Genomic DNA, 17,500 nt, shown 5'->3' with positions numbered 1-17,500 from the left:
TGTGTGTGTGTCTGTGTGTCAGTGTGTGTGTGTGTGTGTGTGTGTGTGTGTGTGTGTGTGTCAGTGTGTGTGTCAGTGTGTGTGTGTGTGTGTCTCACTCAATTCCACTCATCACCAGTTGCCCCATAGCGACACTGAAAGAGGGGGAGGGAGGGAAGGAGGGAGCAACAGTTGGACACAAAGTACAAGAGAGAAACAGAGGGAAAGGTGGAGGTAAAGATAACAAGAGAGTCTCAGATTCACACAGCCAGTAGGGCAGAGACCAGGGGAGGCTGGGGGAGGTAGGAATCGGAGGATGGGCTCATTGTAATGTGTGGAATGGAATGAGGAACGGCATCAAACACACACCTGTCTTCTGATGTCTACCTCCACCAGCCTCCCTTCACACAGGTTTGTAATTACAATGAGCCCTTCCTCCGATTTCTACCACCAGCAGCCTCCCCTGGTAGAGCGTGGGAGGTATGGACGTTGGAGGGAGGAACAGGTGCCCAGTAGGCACATAGCTCCAGGGTGCCATCTAGTGGCTATGGCACACCATGAAGTGTAGAACAACGTAACGTAAAGGCATTCAAAAAATGTTCTGTCATTCTCAGTTAATGGTAAAGAATGCCCTTTGGATGCCATCCAACAACTTGTATTAGTTAAATAACATCAACTAAAATGTCCTTTACCTTCACCAAAACCTGATATGAGTGCACTGTGTGTTGTACAGTGAAGCCTCTGATAGTCTGTCTCTCTCCTACGAGGTGTCAGTTTGTGTGCGAACATCACTTCCCCATGAAAAGTGCTGTTTCATATGGCACGTTGTGACTATGTGCTAAATGACTTGGCACATGGTGATGTGTGAAAGATTGAGTTTGTCTCTACACGTGTGTGTGTGTGTGTGTGTGTGTATGGTGTGTTTGTGTGTTTGAGCGTAATGTCTGTGTGTGCATTTGTTGCTCATCAATGCGTGAGTGTGTGTACTCAGCGATCAGGGTTCATGAAACATGTCAGTCCGTCGGCAAACAGACAGACCGCAGACACTGGTGGCAGGTCGTCACTCAGCAGTATCCATGGCAACGCTCATCCATTGTCCTGCTCCCAGGCCTCTTCCACATAGTTTGTCTTTTAATTCCGCCTTGCTTCTTATTGTACGACCTTGTGCTGTTAGCCTGTAGAGCCACATGGTGAGGGTATTTGTGTGTGTGTGTGTGTGTGTGTGTGTGTGTGTGTGTGTGTGTGTGTGTGTGTGTGAGAAAGAGCTTTGCTCAGCTTTTATGTAACACCACATAGTGAGGATGTGTGTGTGGGTATGCTAGAGACACACACACACACACACACACACACACACACACACACACACACACACACACGCATACACACACAGCGTTTAAATACTAATACAAGTAAATAATAACACAAAAAAACTTGTTTTTCACCAGTTGTTTTATAAAACATGACGTTTTCAGAAACATTTCAATAAAAGTCATAAACTTCAGTTTCATTTCTTTTTAAAAAAAGGTACCAAAACAAAATGCAAAAATCTCATTTTACAGAAGTGTCTGAAATGCGTAGGCGTGAAACATCAACAACGTGACTATGAGGGGCGGGGTCACAGTTCCTCACACGCTGGGACCCATAGGAGGTGAGCGTGGAGGGAACGGGATTGACAGACATTTTGGCCAATGGGAAATGAGGATCCCCGGGCAAATGAATACATAAAAAAGGGAATTCATGGGAAACTGCTAACATAAGTGGTGTCAATTAATTACTACGTAAACGATACGCAAAGTCAAAATATTATATTACATTCTGGGGGCAGGGTAAAGGTTGGAATGGGGGGAGGGATTATCTGGGAAAACCTTCTCGTAATCATCTGAGGAATCCTTGTTATACAAAGGTGCTCTCAGATCAGCGAACAAAATTAATACAAGTAAAGACAGTGATGTTACTACCAGCATAAATAAATCGTCAGAATAAAAATAAATAAGATAAAATCAGAAGACAGAGTAGGACAACACTACTTTGGCACATTAGAAGTTCTGTTCCATTCCGTAATAGGTCCAAGACTTGTTCTTTAATCATACTGCATCTCATGCCGTTTATGGATCAATAATTCCCTTGCAGTTCCAACATACATGCACAGCCTCAACCTCCCAGACTCAACACCCTCCTACTGCAGCCCAGCCTCAACCTCCCAGCCTCAACACCCTCCTACTGCATCACAGCCTCAACCTCCCAGCCTCAACATCACAGCCTCAACCTCCCAGCCTCAACATCACAGCCTCAACCTCCCAGCCTCAACAGCACAGCCTCAACATCACAGCCTCAACATCACAGCCTCAACCTCCCAGCCTCAACCTCCCAGCCTCAACAGCACAGCCTCAACAGCACAGCCTCAACAGCACAGCCTCAACATCACAGCCTCAACATCCTCCTACTGCAGCACAGCCTCAACCTCCCAGCCTCAACAGCACAGCCTCAACCTCCCAGCCTCAACAGCACAGCCTCAACATCACAGCCTCAACCTCCCAGCCTCAACATCACAGCCTCAACCTCCCAGCCTCAACATCACAGCCTCAACCTCCCAGCCTCAACATCACAGCCTCAACCTCCCAGCCTCAACATCACAGCCTCAACATCACAGCCTCAACCTCCCAGCCTCAACATCACAGCCTCAACATCACAGCCTCAACATCACAGCCTCAACCTCCCAGCCTCAACCTCCCAGCCTCAACCTCCCAGCCTCAACATCACAGCCTCAACATCACAGCCTCAACCTCCCAGCCTCAACATCACAGCCTCAACATCACAGCCTCAACATCACAGCCTCAACCTCCCAGCCTCAACATCACAGCCTCAACCTCCCAGCCTCAACCTCCCAGCCTCAACATCACAGCCTCAACCTCCCAGCCTCAACATCACTCTACTGCAGCACAGCCTCAACATGCCAGCTCCAACCTCCTACTGCAGCACTGTCCAGAGGAGGCTGGCAGAGGTATAGATAAAGAGTGAGAAAGAGCCTTTGTGTGTGTACAGTGTGTCTGTGTGTGTGTGTGGTTGTGTGTGTGTGTGTGTGTGGAGGAAGGGCTCATAGTACTATCATACATACCATACCATACTACCTTTGCACAAACCATATTTCTGCCCATTGCACATACCTCTTTTTAATATAGCCTCTAATTTATACATCTGTGTACACCATACTGTACATGGCTACCTTAACTGTACATAGCTAATGACTATCCTCTCCTGTATATATACCTATGCTATACTTGCCATACTCTATCTATCACTATCACTATCATGTTTTATATCACTATTTGCACTTCTGGTTAGATGCTCAACTGCATTTCTCTTCTCTGGTACTCTGCAATGACAATAAAGTTGAATCTAATCTAAAAATCTCATGAGAAATGGCATCAAGAGCCATTCCTCATTCCATTCCATGCATTACTATGAGCCCGGCCTCCAATGTCTACCTGCACCAGCCTCACCTGGTACTGTCCTACATCTGTCCATTACACACCAGACCTGGGTTCTAAGAATATCTAAAATCACTTCAGATACGTTGCTGTGCTTGATTGATTGATTTTGCCTGGCGCAATGGAACCAATGGAATTGTCCCAAAAGTGCAAACCCCGCCCACCTGGCACTCCAGACAGGCGGAAGCAAATGCTCACAGAATGAGAGAGATGACCCAGGTCTGTTGTAACCTACAGTATCTTTATACCACACCACTGTCATCGGGATCGTTCTCTAGCATAGATGCTCATCAGTGCTATTCAGAGTTTAAAGTGCAGCTGTGTGTGTGTATGCGTGCATGCATGCGTGCGTGTGTGTCTGTGTATGTGTATGTGTGGGTGTGTGTGCGTTTTGTACGTGTACATGTGTGTGTGTGTGTGTGTGTGTGTGTGTGTGTGTGTGTGTGTGTGTGTGTGTGTGTGTCTGTGCGTGTAAACACCCAGGCTCTTGCCATCAAGCCATTGCAGCATCCGTAGGGAACTGTGTAGTTTTAAGTCACCTGGACTACGTTGGACCTTCAGACTGTGTCTCTTCTATCTGTTACATGTTACACACGTGACGGTTGGTCAGGGGTCATAGACACACCATCATACAGTACACGTGCTATAGCGGCTTTCATAAATACACACGTGTGCTCTTCCAATAATATGTTTGTTGAATAATTCTCAATAGGTATGCTTATAATCCCAGTAAGTGCCTTTAAATACTCTTGTCATATACTTTCATATAATATGATACAGGAGAGGTTGGTGGAGGTAGAAATCGGAGGACGGGCTCATTGTAATGCATGGGATGGAATTATTCACACATTACAATGAGCCCTTCCTCCGATTTCTACCTCCACCAGACTCCCCATGTCCGATATCGTTCTGTTCATCTGTGTTTAGAAAATGGTAGAGTAGCTAGCACTCTGAGTGGAACACATAAGGAGTTCTATTTAATGGCGTAAAAACGAGTCTTAGCACAAACACAGGCGCTGGCGATAGGGGGCAGTAGGGGGTGTGTCTGAAATATTAGTGCTATTCAGAGCAACTGATGGGACATGACCTGCTCGTTGTCATTAACACACCACCACTACTCCATCCACCTGAGCGCAGGCAAGACAGGGCTTGGTGTTTTCATCTGTCACCGCCGACACAAATGGCCAATACGCCTGTGTTTGAACTTGCGTTCATTTTGCGCCAGCTGAAAATACAGCCCAAAGACTGCACCTGACTGTAGCTAGCACTCCTAGTGGATAATATAACGATTGCACCTGACCACCAGCGAGAGGAAGAGGACAGATGCTTTGAGGGTAGAAATGCTTCTTTTCAACACTCAGCATCAGACATTTCATTTATAACATGACGTTGACATGACGTTTCATTCAAAACATGACATAAACATGACAATAGCACTCACAGTTTTCAGTCTTTTCCCTCTCACAGAGCAGAACCACCATCAGCTCCTTTTCATTCAATGTTACTCTACATTCCGAATCGTCCATTTTCAGAATTTGTTTTTAAGGTGGTTGAGATATCTCCATAGCAACCATGAGCATCTCTGTCCAGCTCAGGCCACATGGTGACACCCTTGCAAGCACACGCACACACACACACACACACACACACACACACACACACACACACACAAACAAACACACAAACACACACACAAACACACACACAAACACACACACACACACACACACATTCACATATCCACACACTCACTGTATGCTGGGCTCTGAGGTCATAACCTAGCATGCACATTAGTAATGACATCCTGATGATGCAGGTCTTTGATTGGCAGGTCTCCACTGTCACCCCCCTCCCCGGCCCCTCCCAACCCGTGGTCTGTGCTCTCACAGCTGCTCTGGGGGGACTCTGGGGGGGGCTTGTACATGACACTGGCCAGCAGGAAGAACAACGTCCCCAACACCTGGAGGGAGACAGAAAGGGAAAGAGAAAAGGAGAAGGGTAGATGAGAGAAAGACAGAGAAAGAAAGAGAGAAGATGAGCATATGCCAGCCATGCGTTTGTAACTTGTATATGATGCTAGCAATGCATTTGTAGGGTATAAGGCACCTTATATAACATATTATGATGCCAGCTATGAGTGTGTACTACTACACTGTGTAGGGTATAAGTGTAGTGTGTAGAGTATGATTGTGTAAGGTTTAAGGTATGAGTGTGTAGGGCATGAGTATGTAGGGTGTGAGTGTGTAGGGTATGAGTGTGTAGTGTATGAGTGTGTAGGGTACGAGGTACCTTGTATATGATGCCAGCTATAAGTGTATATCGGCTCATAGCAGAGTTCTGGTAGAGGTAGCAGGAGCCCTGTTCTCCACACTGGTCCTGCCACAGCAGGCATGAAATGTCGATCACAGAGCCAAACGCAATAGGACCCGGGATCCCGCCTTGAAGGGAAGAATGAGGAAATGTAAAACGATATGACAATATATAATGTTTTTAATTGAGGTTAAAATCCCATTAATAACACGGATCAGGGAGAGCTAGTTACCGAGTGTACGGACCACGATCCACTGGATGCCCAGACCAAAGGACCTCTGCGTGTCTGGGACACACCTGCAGGGGGCAGCAGAGAGACAGGTCAGACACTGGCTGATACAGTGCTCAAGCAGGACTCAGTCCTCTGGTTAGCTCGAGTCAAATCGTCCCCAGGCTATTGTGAACAGCGCATATAAGCCTGGAATAGCAACGACTCAAACCTGACCTTAGTGGGAGTAAACTGACTGAGTAAAGTATTAAGTATTTGTTATTATTTGCTTGCAGCGGATCACACTGCTGTGAGGCGTGGCACACACACACACACACACACACACACACACACACACACACACACACACGCACACACACACACACACACACACACTCACACACAGACACACAGACACACAGACACACAGACACACAGACACACACACACACACACACACACACACACACTCACACACACCTACCTGAGTGTGGCCGTGAGTGCAGGGATGCTGCAGAGGAAGGTGAAGGAGATGACGATGAAGAGGAAAGCGAGGAAGGCCGGCATGTGGTGGCAGGAGCTGCTACACTTCCCCGCCAGTGCCGAGCCCTCCTCACCCCATGTCACGTTGCCCACCACACAGCTGCAGCCAGAGTACACCTGCACAGGTAAACACACACACACACACACACACAGTCAGGGAGTCTTTTCTGAGGCTGCTCCCCAGACACAGATGACGTCCCTATGCCGGGCCTAGACTAAGGCCCAATCCCAATTCACCCCTTGGCCCTACCACTTAGTCCTACCCCTCCGTTTTGCGCATTCACGTGTAGGGGTAGGGTGTCCCAATTCTTGTTGGCATGGAGACCAGAGGCACACTCCAAAACGAGGGTTAAAATGGAGTGTTGAAATCTCCCAGACTGCCTTGCGAATCATTGGCAAGATAATGGTGAATGTTGCAGATGTGAAGAAATAGAATCACAAATGTAATAATTGTCTTCGTTAATAAAGATTAAGAAAATTATGATAACCATTGTATTATCTTAGTTTAATGTAATTTAAATGTATTGACGCCCAAAACTGAGTCCAGCCGCGAAGTTGTTGCACGTGTTACCGCTCCTCTAATATCAGTTCAGATTGGCAGGGTAGGAGCACAGGTTTCTAGCCTACAGAGCTCTGCTATTCTGTCATGAACTGGCCTGGTAATCAAACATTGTTCTTTTTTATTTGATGACTTGTTTGATTATGATAGTGTGAAACTTAAGTTGTGAACGAATTGCGGGCGTCCAGCATTTTATGATGCTACTAATGACGTATCAGGGTCTTGAAGGGTTATCCTATTTCATAGGGGAAGATTTCAACCACTATCCCCCCCTGCCCCCCAAAAAGCGAGTGGCATTCCAAAATGAGGGGTAGGGGTAAAAATGTGAAATGGGATTGGGCCTAAATCACACCTTCAATGGAGACTCTCTTAGGTAATGCCTAGGCTTAGCTCTGAGTACTAGCTGCCCCGGTGTGGTTCAGCTCCCCTAGGCTTTAGCTCTGAGGGATAGCTGCCTCGGTGTGTGTGTGTGTGTGGGTGTGCTGTGTTTGTGTGTGTGTGTGTTACCTGTCTGCCTGTGGCTATCTCAGTGTGGTTGATGGATCTGCAGCCAGCGTGGCAGGGGGAGTAGTACATGACTCCGTCCGCTCCACAGACGGGGTTGTACAGCTCCCTGACGCAGTTACACTCTGCGTTACAGCCCACCGTCAGGTTACCCTCCAATGAAGAACTGTGTGTGTGTGTGTGTGTGTATGTGTGTGCGCGCGCGTGTGTGTTTGTGGAGAGAGAGAGAGAGAGAGAGAGAGAGAGAGAGAGAGAGAGAGAGAGGATTGTTATTGTTCACATAATACATGATCGATATTGTATTTCTCTATGGTAGGTTGAGCACTCCTCCCCAGTGTTATCATTGAACATTTTGTGCAATAATTAAATACATACCAATATCAATGAATGCTAAAGTTGAGCTGGAGTTTAAGGGCTGGGGCTGGAGGGTTGGGGCTGGGGCTGGGACTGGAACTGGGACTGAGGCTGGGGCTGGGGTTGGGGGCCTGGGTCTAGAGGGTTGGGGGGCTGGGGCTGGGGGCCTGGGTCTGGAGGTTGGGGGCCTGGGTCTGGAGGTTGGGGGGCTGGGGACTGGGGCTGAGGCTGGGGCTGGTCTTACCTGTTGTGAAGTTTCTCATAGAGGTTGCTCGGCAACTCCCTGTACTGGTCGAGCTGGTTGGTGTACTGGTGTTGCTGTGGCGGACTGGTGCGGTAGGGGGCGGTGACGCCGGCCATGGGAACGTTGGGGCAGTGCACCAGGAAGATGAAAATGGCCGCCAGGCTCACCAGGGCACACACCATGCAGAACCGGATGATGCCGCGGCAACGCAGGTTCATCTTCTTGACGATGTAGCCCCCCAAAAATGTGCCCCCCCCACCAGCTGGAACCACCATGTACCCTGGGGAGAGGAGGAGGAGGAGGGGAGGAAAGGGGGATGAGGAGAGAGGGAGGGAGGGATTGGGAGTGTACGATAGTGTCTACACATGATACTGGTGATTGGTATCTATGAGGCAGAGCCTCAATGGTTTATTAAGGACCATTTATTAATGACCATTAATGAAGTTATTGCGTGTCAAAAGCTGACAGAGACAGGAAATTGTAAACGAGCACCACTACCGCCACCCGTAACTTAAGTTACGTACTAAGAAGGTTTTCCAGCACATAGCTTTGATACCTGCTCTAGTGCTGCATGTTGGTTTACTGTACCTCAAACAACACGTACTCACCACCGGGCAGGTTGCTTTGGATTCAAAGCTTCTCTCAAACTAATGCCGATCGCCCAGTTTTTAAAATAAACAATTTATAATCCATATACACTACCTTTATAAACATTTGAAACACTACCTGTAATGTTAAGATCAATCAACTGTGTGTTTGTGTGTGTCAGTGTAGTTTCCCTGCACTCTCTCCTCCCTCACCGAACCAGGTTGCAGCTTCAGAGGCACTGAGACTGAACTGAGACTCCAGGAACTTGGGTCCGAAGGTGGACATGCCAGCGATGAGGGTGGCCTCAGTGGCCCCGGCCAGGCAGAGGAACAGGAAGGTGGGGTTCTTCAGCAGCAGCAGCACCGACCTGGGGGGGGTGGGGGCATGGGGGGTGGACCATGATTGCCTTTTATCAAACAATGAGAGGCTCTCTCTGCTCTCTTCTTAACAAGACGTGAGCGGAACAAAGAACAGATAATAAGAGAGAGAAAGAGAGAGATTGATTGATACAAAGCGAGAGATAAAAGAGAGATGAAGAAAGACAAAGATGAATATTCCACCTTCATTTTCTCAATCAAAGCAAAGACCTCTGTAGTGACACTAACATTAAGACACAGATAGAGAGCGAATGAGAGAGAGAGAGAGAGAGAGAGAGCACGTCAGTCATGGTACTATGACGTAATTCCAAATTCCCTCCATAATCCCCTGTTGCCATGGAGACTGTATCTGCTGTCTGAGCCCCAAAGGGTGTGCATGGACACACTGAGTGATGTATGTGTTTGTGTGTGTGTGTGTGTGTGTGTGTGTGTGTGTGTGCGTGTGCGGGTGCGGGTACGGGTGTGTCCGGCCCTCTTACCTCGGCATGTCCTTGACTGACTTCCCAAACTGAGGGTCGGAGGCGGTGGCCTGGCTGCCGTCCTTCAGTTGGTGGGCCTCCGACACACGCATCGCCACGTACTTCTGAGACCCTGGGGAGAGACAAGGGAACAAGACATGTGAGTGTGTGTATGTGTGCATGTGTGCTTGCGTGTGTGTGTGCGTATGTGTGCGTGCATATGTGTGTGTGTCCGTGCGTCTGTGTGTGTGTGTGTGTGTGTGTGTGTGTGCGTGCATATGTGTGTGTGTGTGTGTGCGAGCGTGTGCGTGTGTCTGCGTGAGTGTGTGTAATACCTGGTAGTTGACGTGGGTACCCCAGGATGGGGAGGGCGATGACCAGGGCTGCTGCCCCCCCAGCCAGGAATCCGATCCACCACGCCCCCACCCACAGAGGGTTCTCTGGAGTCAGCTCCGTCCTTCACACAGAGAGGAGAAAAGAGAGAGGGAGAAAGAGAGAAATGGAGAGTGTGTGAGTGTGTGAGAGAGACATGCATTCTTATTATTTGCTTTATTCTTTGAAGACATTGGGTAAATGTTACTCTTCCAATAACCAGTAGATGGCGCTGGTGCTGTTCCACAGGTGGAGGTTATTCGTAGATAGGCTTTACAGAGTTCATACAGATCATACAGACATCCAGCAGAGGCTGGTGGGGGTAGAAATCGGAGGAAAGGCTCATTGTAATGCATGGAATGGAATGAGAAATGGTAGCAAACCATTCCTTATTTCCGTTCCATGCATTACAATGAGTCCGTCCTCTGATTAGGGGTTAGGGGATAGGGGATCGGGGTTAGGAGCTATAATCTAGGGGTTAGGGACTAAGAGCTAGGCACAAGGGGTTAGGGGTTTATTGGGGTACAGACAGGGGTACTCACGTCTGGTGAATCTCTGTGTAGATGTTGAGGAAGTATCCTCCTAGCAGGTAGCCTGCTGCTGGCCCCACAATGGCCGCAGTGTAAAAGATGCCTGAGGAAAACACACACAACAAACTAGTTTGTTTATGATTCTGTTCACGGGATCTTAGTCTTATTCAGAGCTAATTTGGCGAGGGAAAGTAGGTTAGCCATCGCTAATTTGGCTAGGTACTTTAGGTTAGCAGTAGCTAATTTGTCTGGGAAAGGTAGGTTAGCCATTGGTAATTTGGCTAGGTAAGGTAAGCCAAGTGTAAGTCATGCCTATGCAAAAGATGAAATGAGTTGTACTAAAGGTTACACATAGTTAGCACCTCAGCAGCCTGAAGTGGCATACTCGCTTTCATATCCACTTGTCTATGAATCTATACGGGTGGAAACAGAAGTGGAGAAGTGGAGATAGGTTGGTATCAGTGGATGCTGGTGGAGGTAGAAATCAGAGGCTCAGCGTAATGCATGGAGCGGATAAGAAATGGTATCAAACACTTGGTTTCTACATCCACCAGCCTCCCCTTGTGGATATGAAGGCAAGGAGCCAAGAAGGGGGCGCCCTCTAAGACCATTGGGACACAACTACAGCCTCAGTGCAGTGTTTATGCAACCGGCCCCAGAGGTGTGTCAGTGTGGGACTTCCTAGTACTCCTACTGTACTTCCTGTCCTCTGGGTTAAAAGACCTCATTGTTCCCCTCAGGCCTCAGTTCTCATCAGTGCTGTTCTATTTATGATCAATAAGAACAACTATTTATAATAGTGCATTGAGTTTACACTAAGAACTGAGGGTGGGAGCGTTCTTAGAGCGAACGATTGACACAATCGTGACAATAGTGATTAAGAGAGAGACAATGCAGGCGAGAGTACAATGTAGTAAATACAACAAAAACTAAGAGGTTACTCGCCTATGTAGACCGGCGCGTAGCTGGACTTGACGTTCTCGTCCAGGTAAGTGACCCCCAGCGTGTAGAGGGGCGTGGCCCCCACCCCGTGTAGGAACTGCCCCAGCATGAACACCCAACGGTAACTGGACAGCCCGCCCTCTGCGTCGTGGCACGGGCTGGTCCGGTTGGTGCTGCACATGCCCATCCTCTGCATCATGCTCACCTCGTACGGTGGCGTGGTGAAATGCGGCAGCGCGAACACCAGAGACCCCAGCGCCATGACCAGCACGCCCCAGCCCAGCCAGCGAGGCTTGTGGCCCGTCCCACCAAAGTAGCTGACAAAGGCCAGACACACGCAGGCGGCGATGTCGTAGGAGCTGGCGATCAGCCCCGCCTGGTAGCTGCGGAGGTCGAAGCGGCGCTCGATGGAGGTGACCACAGTGTTGATGAAGCCGTTGATGATCATGCCCTGGAGGAAGGAGGCCACGCACAGGAAGAAGAGCACCCAGCGAGGGGTGTTGAAGGTCTGGATGGACCGGGGTGTCAGAGCCCCCCACCCACACAGCCCATCTGTGTCCGTAGGGATGAACTTAACCCCCAAGGGAGTGTCTGTGTCTGGTGTGTCTGCCCCCGCCGGCCCGCCCCCTACCACCACCTCGCCCCCATACAGCTGCCCGGGCAGAGGGGTCATGACCCCCCTGGTGATGATGAGTCCGAGGGGGGCGTCGCCCGTGGGGCTCCCGGGGGAGGAGCCTGGGGGACTGTCGGATTGGGAGTCCACGGGGCTGGGGCTGTCCAGGGGTGTGTCGGGGGAGGGGCCGAGGCCCAAGGGGCCGTCCTGGAGGTCCAGGAGCTCCTGCTTGGAGCTGAAGGAGGCGTCGGCATTGAGCAGGACTGGCATCGCCCCTGGGAGGGGCTAACAGGGGGGGAAGGGGCTAAAGGAGGAGGAGGGGGTGGAGGGTTGTCTAAGGGACAGGTAGAGGGGCTGTAAGGACGGGAGGGCGGGTGAAGTGGGAGACGGGGGGGGGGGGACAGACAGACAGACAGACAGGATCAGACTCTGGGGAGGGGAATGGAGAGTAAAACGGCTAAGGAACGCTGTACTCTTCTGGTCGACCCAATCTAACCCTGGGTGTGTGTGTAGGTGTGTGTAGGTGTCTGAAGGCCGTGGAGGTCTCCTCTAGACAGGCGGAGGGATAGGGACTGGACACGCCATACTGGGAACTGGACACACCAAACTGGGAACTGGACACACCATACTGGGAATTCTGGGTGACATCATCCTGGAGAGAGGAGAGAGAGGGACAGTCAGACGGCAGACATAATAATAATAATAACACATTGTCTGTAAAGCACCTTTCATACAAAGCAGCCTATCACAGCAAACCAAACGTAGTTTGAGTATCACTCAATGAAAGGTTAAAGACAAAGACTTCTTCAACTCTCCTTTATGAAAAATGTAAAGTATCAAACTCAAAAGCAAAACATTAACTGCCTCTAAAGCCTATTCCTCTCTGTGTAGGGGAGCATGGCAGACAGACAGACAGGCAGCCAGGCAGGCAGGCAGCATACAGACAGACACGGAGAAAGGCAGACAGACAGGCAGACAGACTGACCATGACCATGCCAGCCTTCGGACCAGTCTTCGTGGTACTAAACTGGACTGAACTCCATTATTGCCCGTGATGGTTCCAGTTCACTAGAGTGCTGTGTGGGGGATGGCTCAGGCTAGCTGTAGTGCATTACACTGCCCTTAGGTGCCCCATGATATCAGGGCATTGGAGCAATGTCTCTGATTCACATGGTCTTGTGGTACTGCCCAATACATGGCCGGTTCAGCCCGGTCACTTGGTACTGTAATACACTGTCCATTGCGTGCCCATTATGGTGCCAGGGCATTGGAGCAGTGTCTCTGGGTCAACCTAGCCTTGTGGTTCTGCCCATTACGTGCCCGTAGAAATGCCAGGACTTTGTCACGGTCCACAGAACCAGAATTAAGAGGGGATTAGCTGTGCATGGCAGCGCTGCTGCACTATGGGGACGTCCTTTGAACTGAACCAACCTTCAACCAACCACAAACAGAACCTGGTACCCCAGGTCCAGACCCACTCACTACCAACCTGGCCACACTGTTCAAACAACCATATCATCTTTTTACCCCTGATTAATCTGCTATTATTAATCACATTCTACTTATTTCAGACTCTGCATTTAACCCTACCCTAACATGACAACAACAATCAGCATAAAAAACTCACAAAGCATTAAACTGTTAGTTCAATATTTTTCACCTTATAGTCAGATGGTTCCTTACCTTGTAAGTAGTCTTGGGGCCAGTAGAAGCTGTAATCCATGGTTCAGAGTTGTTTAAATAGCCTCTACTATCTTCAACTAACTTTAGCCACTGCTAACGAAAAAACTATGGCAGTGATAGGGAAACAACAAAAAGAAGTTCAACATTTGTGGCCAAATCATATCAAAGTAACTTACAACCAAGTCAGAGAGTTCAGTTGAGGTGATTGTAGCCACACATGTTGAACTATTCAATTTCCCTAATTGTTGTGTTTTTGTTAGCACTGCCTATTTACTGTAAACAACTCTGAACCATGGAGTACAGTTTCTCCTGGCCCATAGCCTACTTTCAAGGTAAGGAAACCATCTGACTTAAAATGGAAAAACACTGAACTAACTAACCCTTTAAGTTAATAAAATAAAAAGCTTACCTTTGCAAAAGACATCACTGCTCAATGTTTCTGTTTACATTTTTGAAAAGCATTACGTTCCATGTAATCTAACTGCTTGGGAACTTTGGAGGTATAGTATCAAGTTACAAGGCAACAATATGCAGCATCAGAGCAGAGGAATTGTCCAAAGGAGAAGAGAAAGGACACACCTTATATACCCTAGAATCAGTTAAGGAACACAATGACTATGTGTTTGTTAGTACTGTGTACTGGACTTAGTGATTGTCGATGACACACTCGTCTACCCAAATGCAGTCCTATGGCTACCCTGAGCAAACACAGTCCTGTTTCTAGCCAAACACAGTCCTGTTTCTATCGTGGCCAAGCTGTACTGTACCATCAGCTATGAGCTTATACTGTACGTACAATACTGTGAATATGACATCCTTCACACACATAGACAACACTGTATCTGAAACCTACTGTTAGTTCGATCAATGACTTGAATTAATCCAAAAAATCGAATGACAATGATCTGCATCTCACCTCCATTCCTCCACATGATGGTTTAGTAATCACAACACTATCCCAGAGAAAAGAGAGAGAGAGAGAGAAAAAGAGGGCTAGACAAAGAGAGGGAACATGAGATAGACAGAGACACAGAAAGAGAGAGTGTGTGTGTGTGTGAGAGAGAGAGAGAGAGAGAGAGAGAGAGAGAGAGGGTAAGGGAGAGAGGTACCCACTCTCTAAGCCTGACTCTACGAGCCACTTAAAGACTAAAGCTGAGACAGCCAATCCCCACGCCCCTTGCCTGATATCCTGCTGACAATACACGTAGATCAGCCCACTGCTGAATAACACACACACACACACACACACACACACACACACACACTCACATACACACACACACACACACACACACACACACACACACACACACACACACACACACACTCTCTCTCTCTCTCTGCCACATAGACACACACACACACACACACACACACACACACACACACACACACATACACACACACACACACACACACACATCCCAGCCTCAGGTGTCCCTGACAGTGTGCCCTGAGAACCTCCACACACAGCTTTTCTCACCACTGTCACAGTGGAGGGACATGTTGGGACACCGGCACCTCACATCACTGCTGAGCCAAAGCCAAATCATTAGCTTGGGGGAGCTAATATGAATCTCCAAATCTCACCCAGCCACCTCTGCTACATATGGAGACATCATAGTTGTGTGGTGTAGTCCGCTGGCCCATATCATCACATTGTACTGATACTGGTCGTGCTATAGGACAACCATGAAGAGATGTGGTCAGCCATCGCTGCCCTCCACAGTGACAGCCATGGGGTGTAGTGTAGGACTCAGGGTAGGGTGCATGGTGAGGGTAGTGTAGGGTTCAGGGTAGGGTGCATGGTGAGGGTAGTGTAGGGTTCAGGGTAGGGTGCATGGTGAGGGTAGTGTAGGGTTCGGGGTAGGGTGCATGGTGAGGGTAGTGTAGTGTAGGGTTCAGGGTAGGGTGCATGGTGAGGGTAGTGTAGGGGGAGGGGTAGGGTGCATGGTGAGGGTAGTGTAGGGTTCGGGGTAGGGTGCATGGTGAAGGTAGTGTAGTGTAGGGTTCAGGGTAGGGTGCATGGTGAGTGTAGTGTAGGGTTCGGGGTAGGGTGCATGGTGAGGGTAGTGTAGGGGGAGGGGTAGGGTGCATGGTGAGGGTAGTGTAGGGTTCAGGGTAGGGTGCATGGTGAGGGTAGTGTAGGACTCAGGGTAGGGTGCATGGTGAGGGTAGTGTAGGGTTCAGGGTAGGGTGCATGGTGAGGGTAGTGTAGGGTTCAGGGTAGGGTGCATGGTGAGGGTAGTGTAGGACTCAGGGTAGGGTGCATGGTGAGGGTAGTGTAGGGTTCAGGGTAGGGTGCATGGTGAGGGTAGTGTAGTGTAGGGTTCAGGGTAGGGTGCATGGTGAGGGTAGTGTAGTGTAGGGTTCGGGGTAGGGTGCATGGTGAGGGTAGGGTTCGGGGTAGGGTGCATGGTGAGGGTAATAATATATCCCATTTTAGCTGTCGCTTTGATTACATTGCAATGAGTGCATACATTTCAGTATATATGGTCCCAGCAGGAATCAAGCCCACAACATAAGGGTTGTTAGTGCCATGCTCTACCAACTGAGCCACAGAGGACCACATACAATAAAACAACAGGGTAGTGTAGGGTTCAGGGTAGGGTGCATGGTGAGGGTAGTCCTAATCCTATTAAATCTCATTAAAACTCACTGAGCAGCTGACCAATAGCCAAGTGGAGATATCCCAGCTCACAGCTCTCTCTGTCACTGTGGGAAACCTCTCTCACGCACGCACGCACACACACACGCATGCACACGCACACACACACTCAAGGATTTTCTCATCTATATCAGGCCATATAGCCATTTCAGCTAATTATAGGCATTACATGATCAAACCATCACAAACAACAGCATCAGTAACATCACTACAGCCCAGAGCTTCATTGATCTGTTTGTTCCTGTTTGAATTTCAATACTTTATTTGGCATTACATCAATAGAACCCACAATATAACAAAGTTCATATAGATATTTCTGGATACACGTAACACTGTGTTTACCACACAGCTAAGCTTCTCACAACAGCTGACACAGAGTAATATCTTGCAAGCTGCTTAGCTTTTTTCTTTGGGAGGTCTACAATTTGTAGGCCGTGTACTGTCAGGGAATGCACCTTCCAAGGCTGCCAATATCAGTATTACTAGCTGACACCTGAAGTCAAGGGAGGGAGAGAGATGGAGCGGTGGAGGGAGAGAGATAGAGGGAAGGATGGAGGGAGGGGGATGGATGGAGAGAGATGGAGGGATGAGAGAGAGATGGAGGTCGTCTAGGGCTTTGTTTTGTTTTGAGATGTTAATGGGATGTAGTGTATGTGCGTATGTTAATGGGATGTAGTGTATATGCGTATGTTAATGGGATGTAGTGTATGTGCGTAGCTTCAGGGGCTTTAGAGAGTCAAGGATGAGGTCAGACACTTATTAGGTGCTTGCTTAAACGAGCAATCAACTATTGTTCAAACTTAAGAGAGAGAGAGAGCCTGAGGTACACTTCTTACAATTAATTTCAGTATGTTCTTGTTCTGTATACTGTATCTACTTGGTTATTATGCAACACTAACAATCATACTTTATTTTTTCAAGTATACTGTACTTCATTTAATTATGTTATTATTATTTATTTATTTAGAGAGAGAGGGGGGGGGATTGAGAGGAGAGAGAGACAGAGAGAGAGGAATGAGAGAGAGAGAGGAGAGAGGAGACAGAGAGAGAGAGAGAGAGAGAGAGAGAGAGAGGAGAGAG

At 48.5% G+C, this 17,500-nt stretch overlaps 1 protein-coding gene across 1 annotated transcript; it reads right to left on the bottom strand.

Annotated features, from left to right (window-relative positions):
- Nucleotides 1-5,238: 5,238 nt before the first annotated feature.
- Nucleotides 5,239-12,339, bottom strand: slco4a1 (solute carrier organic anion transporter family, member 4A1; the record flags this gene model as incomplete). Its single annotated transcript, XM_080534192.1, has 11 exons — nt 5,239-5,427; nt 5,757-5,905; nt 6,010-6,074; nt 6,470-6,645; nt 7,595-7,757; nt 8,190-8,469; nt 8,990-9,144; nt 9,634-9,745; nt 9,948-10,069; nt 10,527-10,617; nt 11,460-12,339. 11 exons carry the CDS (start codon nt 12,337-12,339, stop codon nt 5,239-5,241), a joined length of 2,382 nt encoding a protein of 793 aa, XP_080390318.1.
- Nucleotides 12,340-17,500: the final 5,161 nt, after the last annotated feature.

This window comes from Nansenia antarctica (genome assembly GCF_963989245.1).
Source record: "Nansenia antarctica genome assembly, chromosome: 6".
Classification (NCBI taxonomy): domain Eukaryota; kingdom Metazoa; phylum Chordata; class Actinopteri; order Argentiniformes; family Microstomatidae; genus Nansenia; species Nansenia antarctica.
The sequence above is the reverse complement of the archived record's forward strand: the minus strand, read 5'-3'. Positions and strand labels throughout refer to the sequence as shown.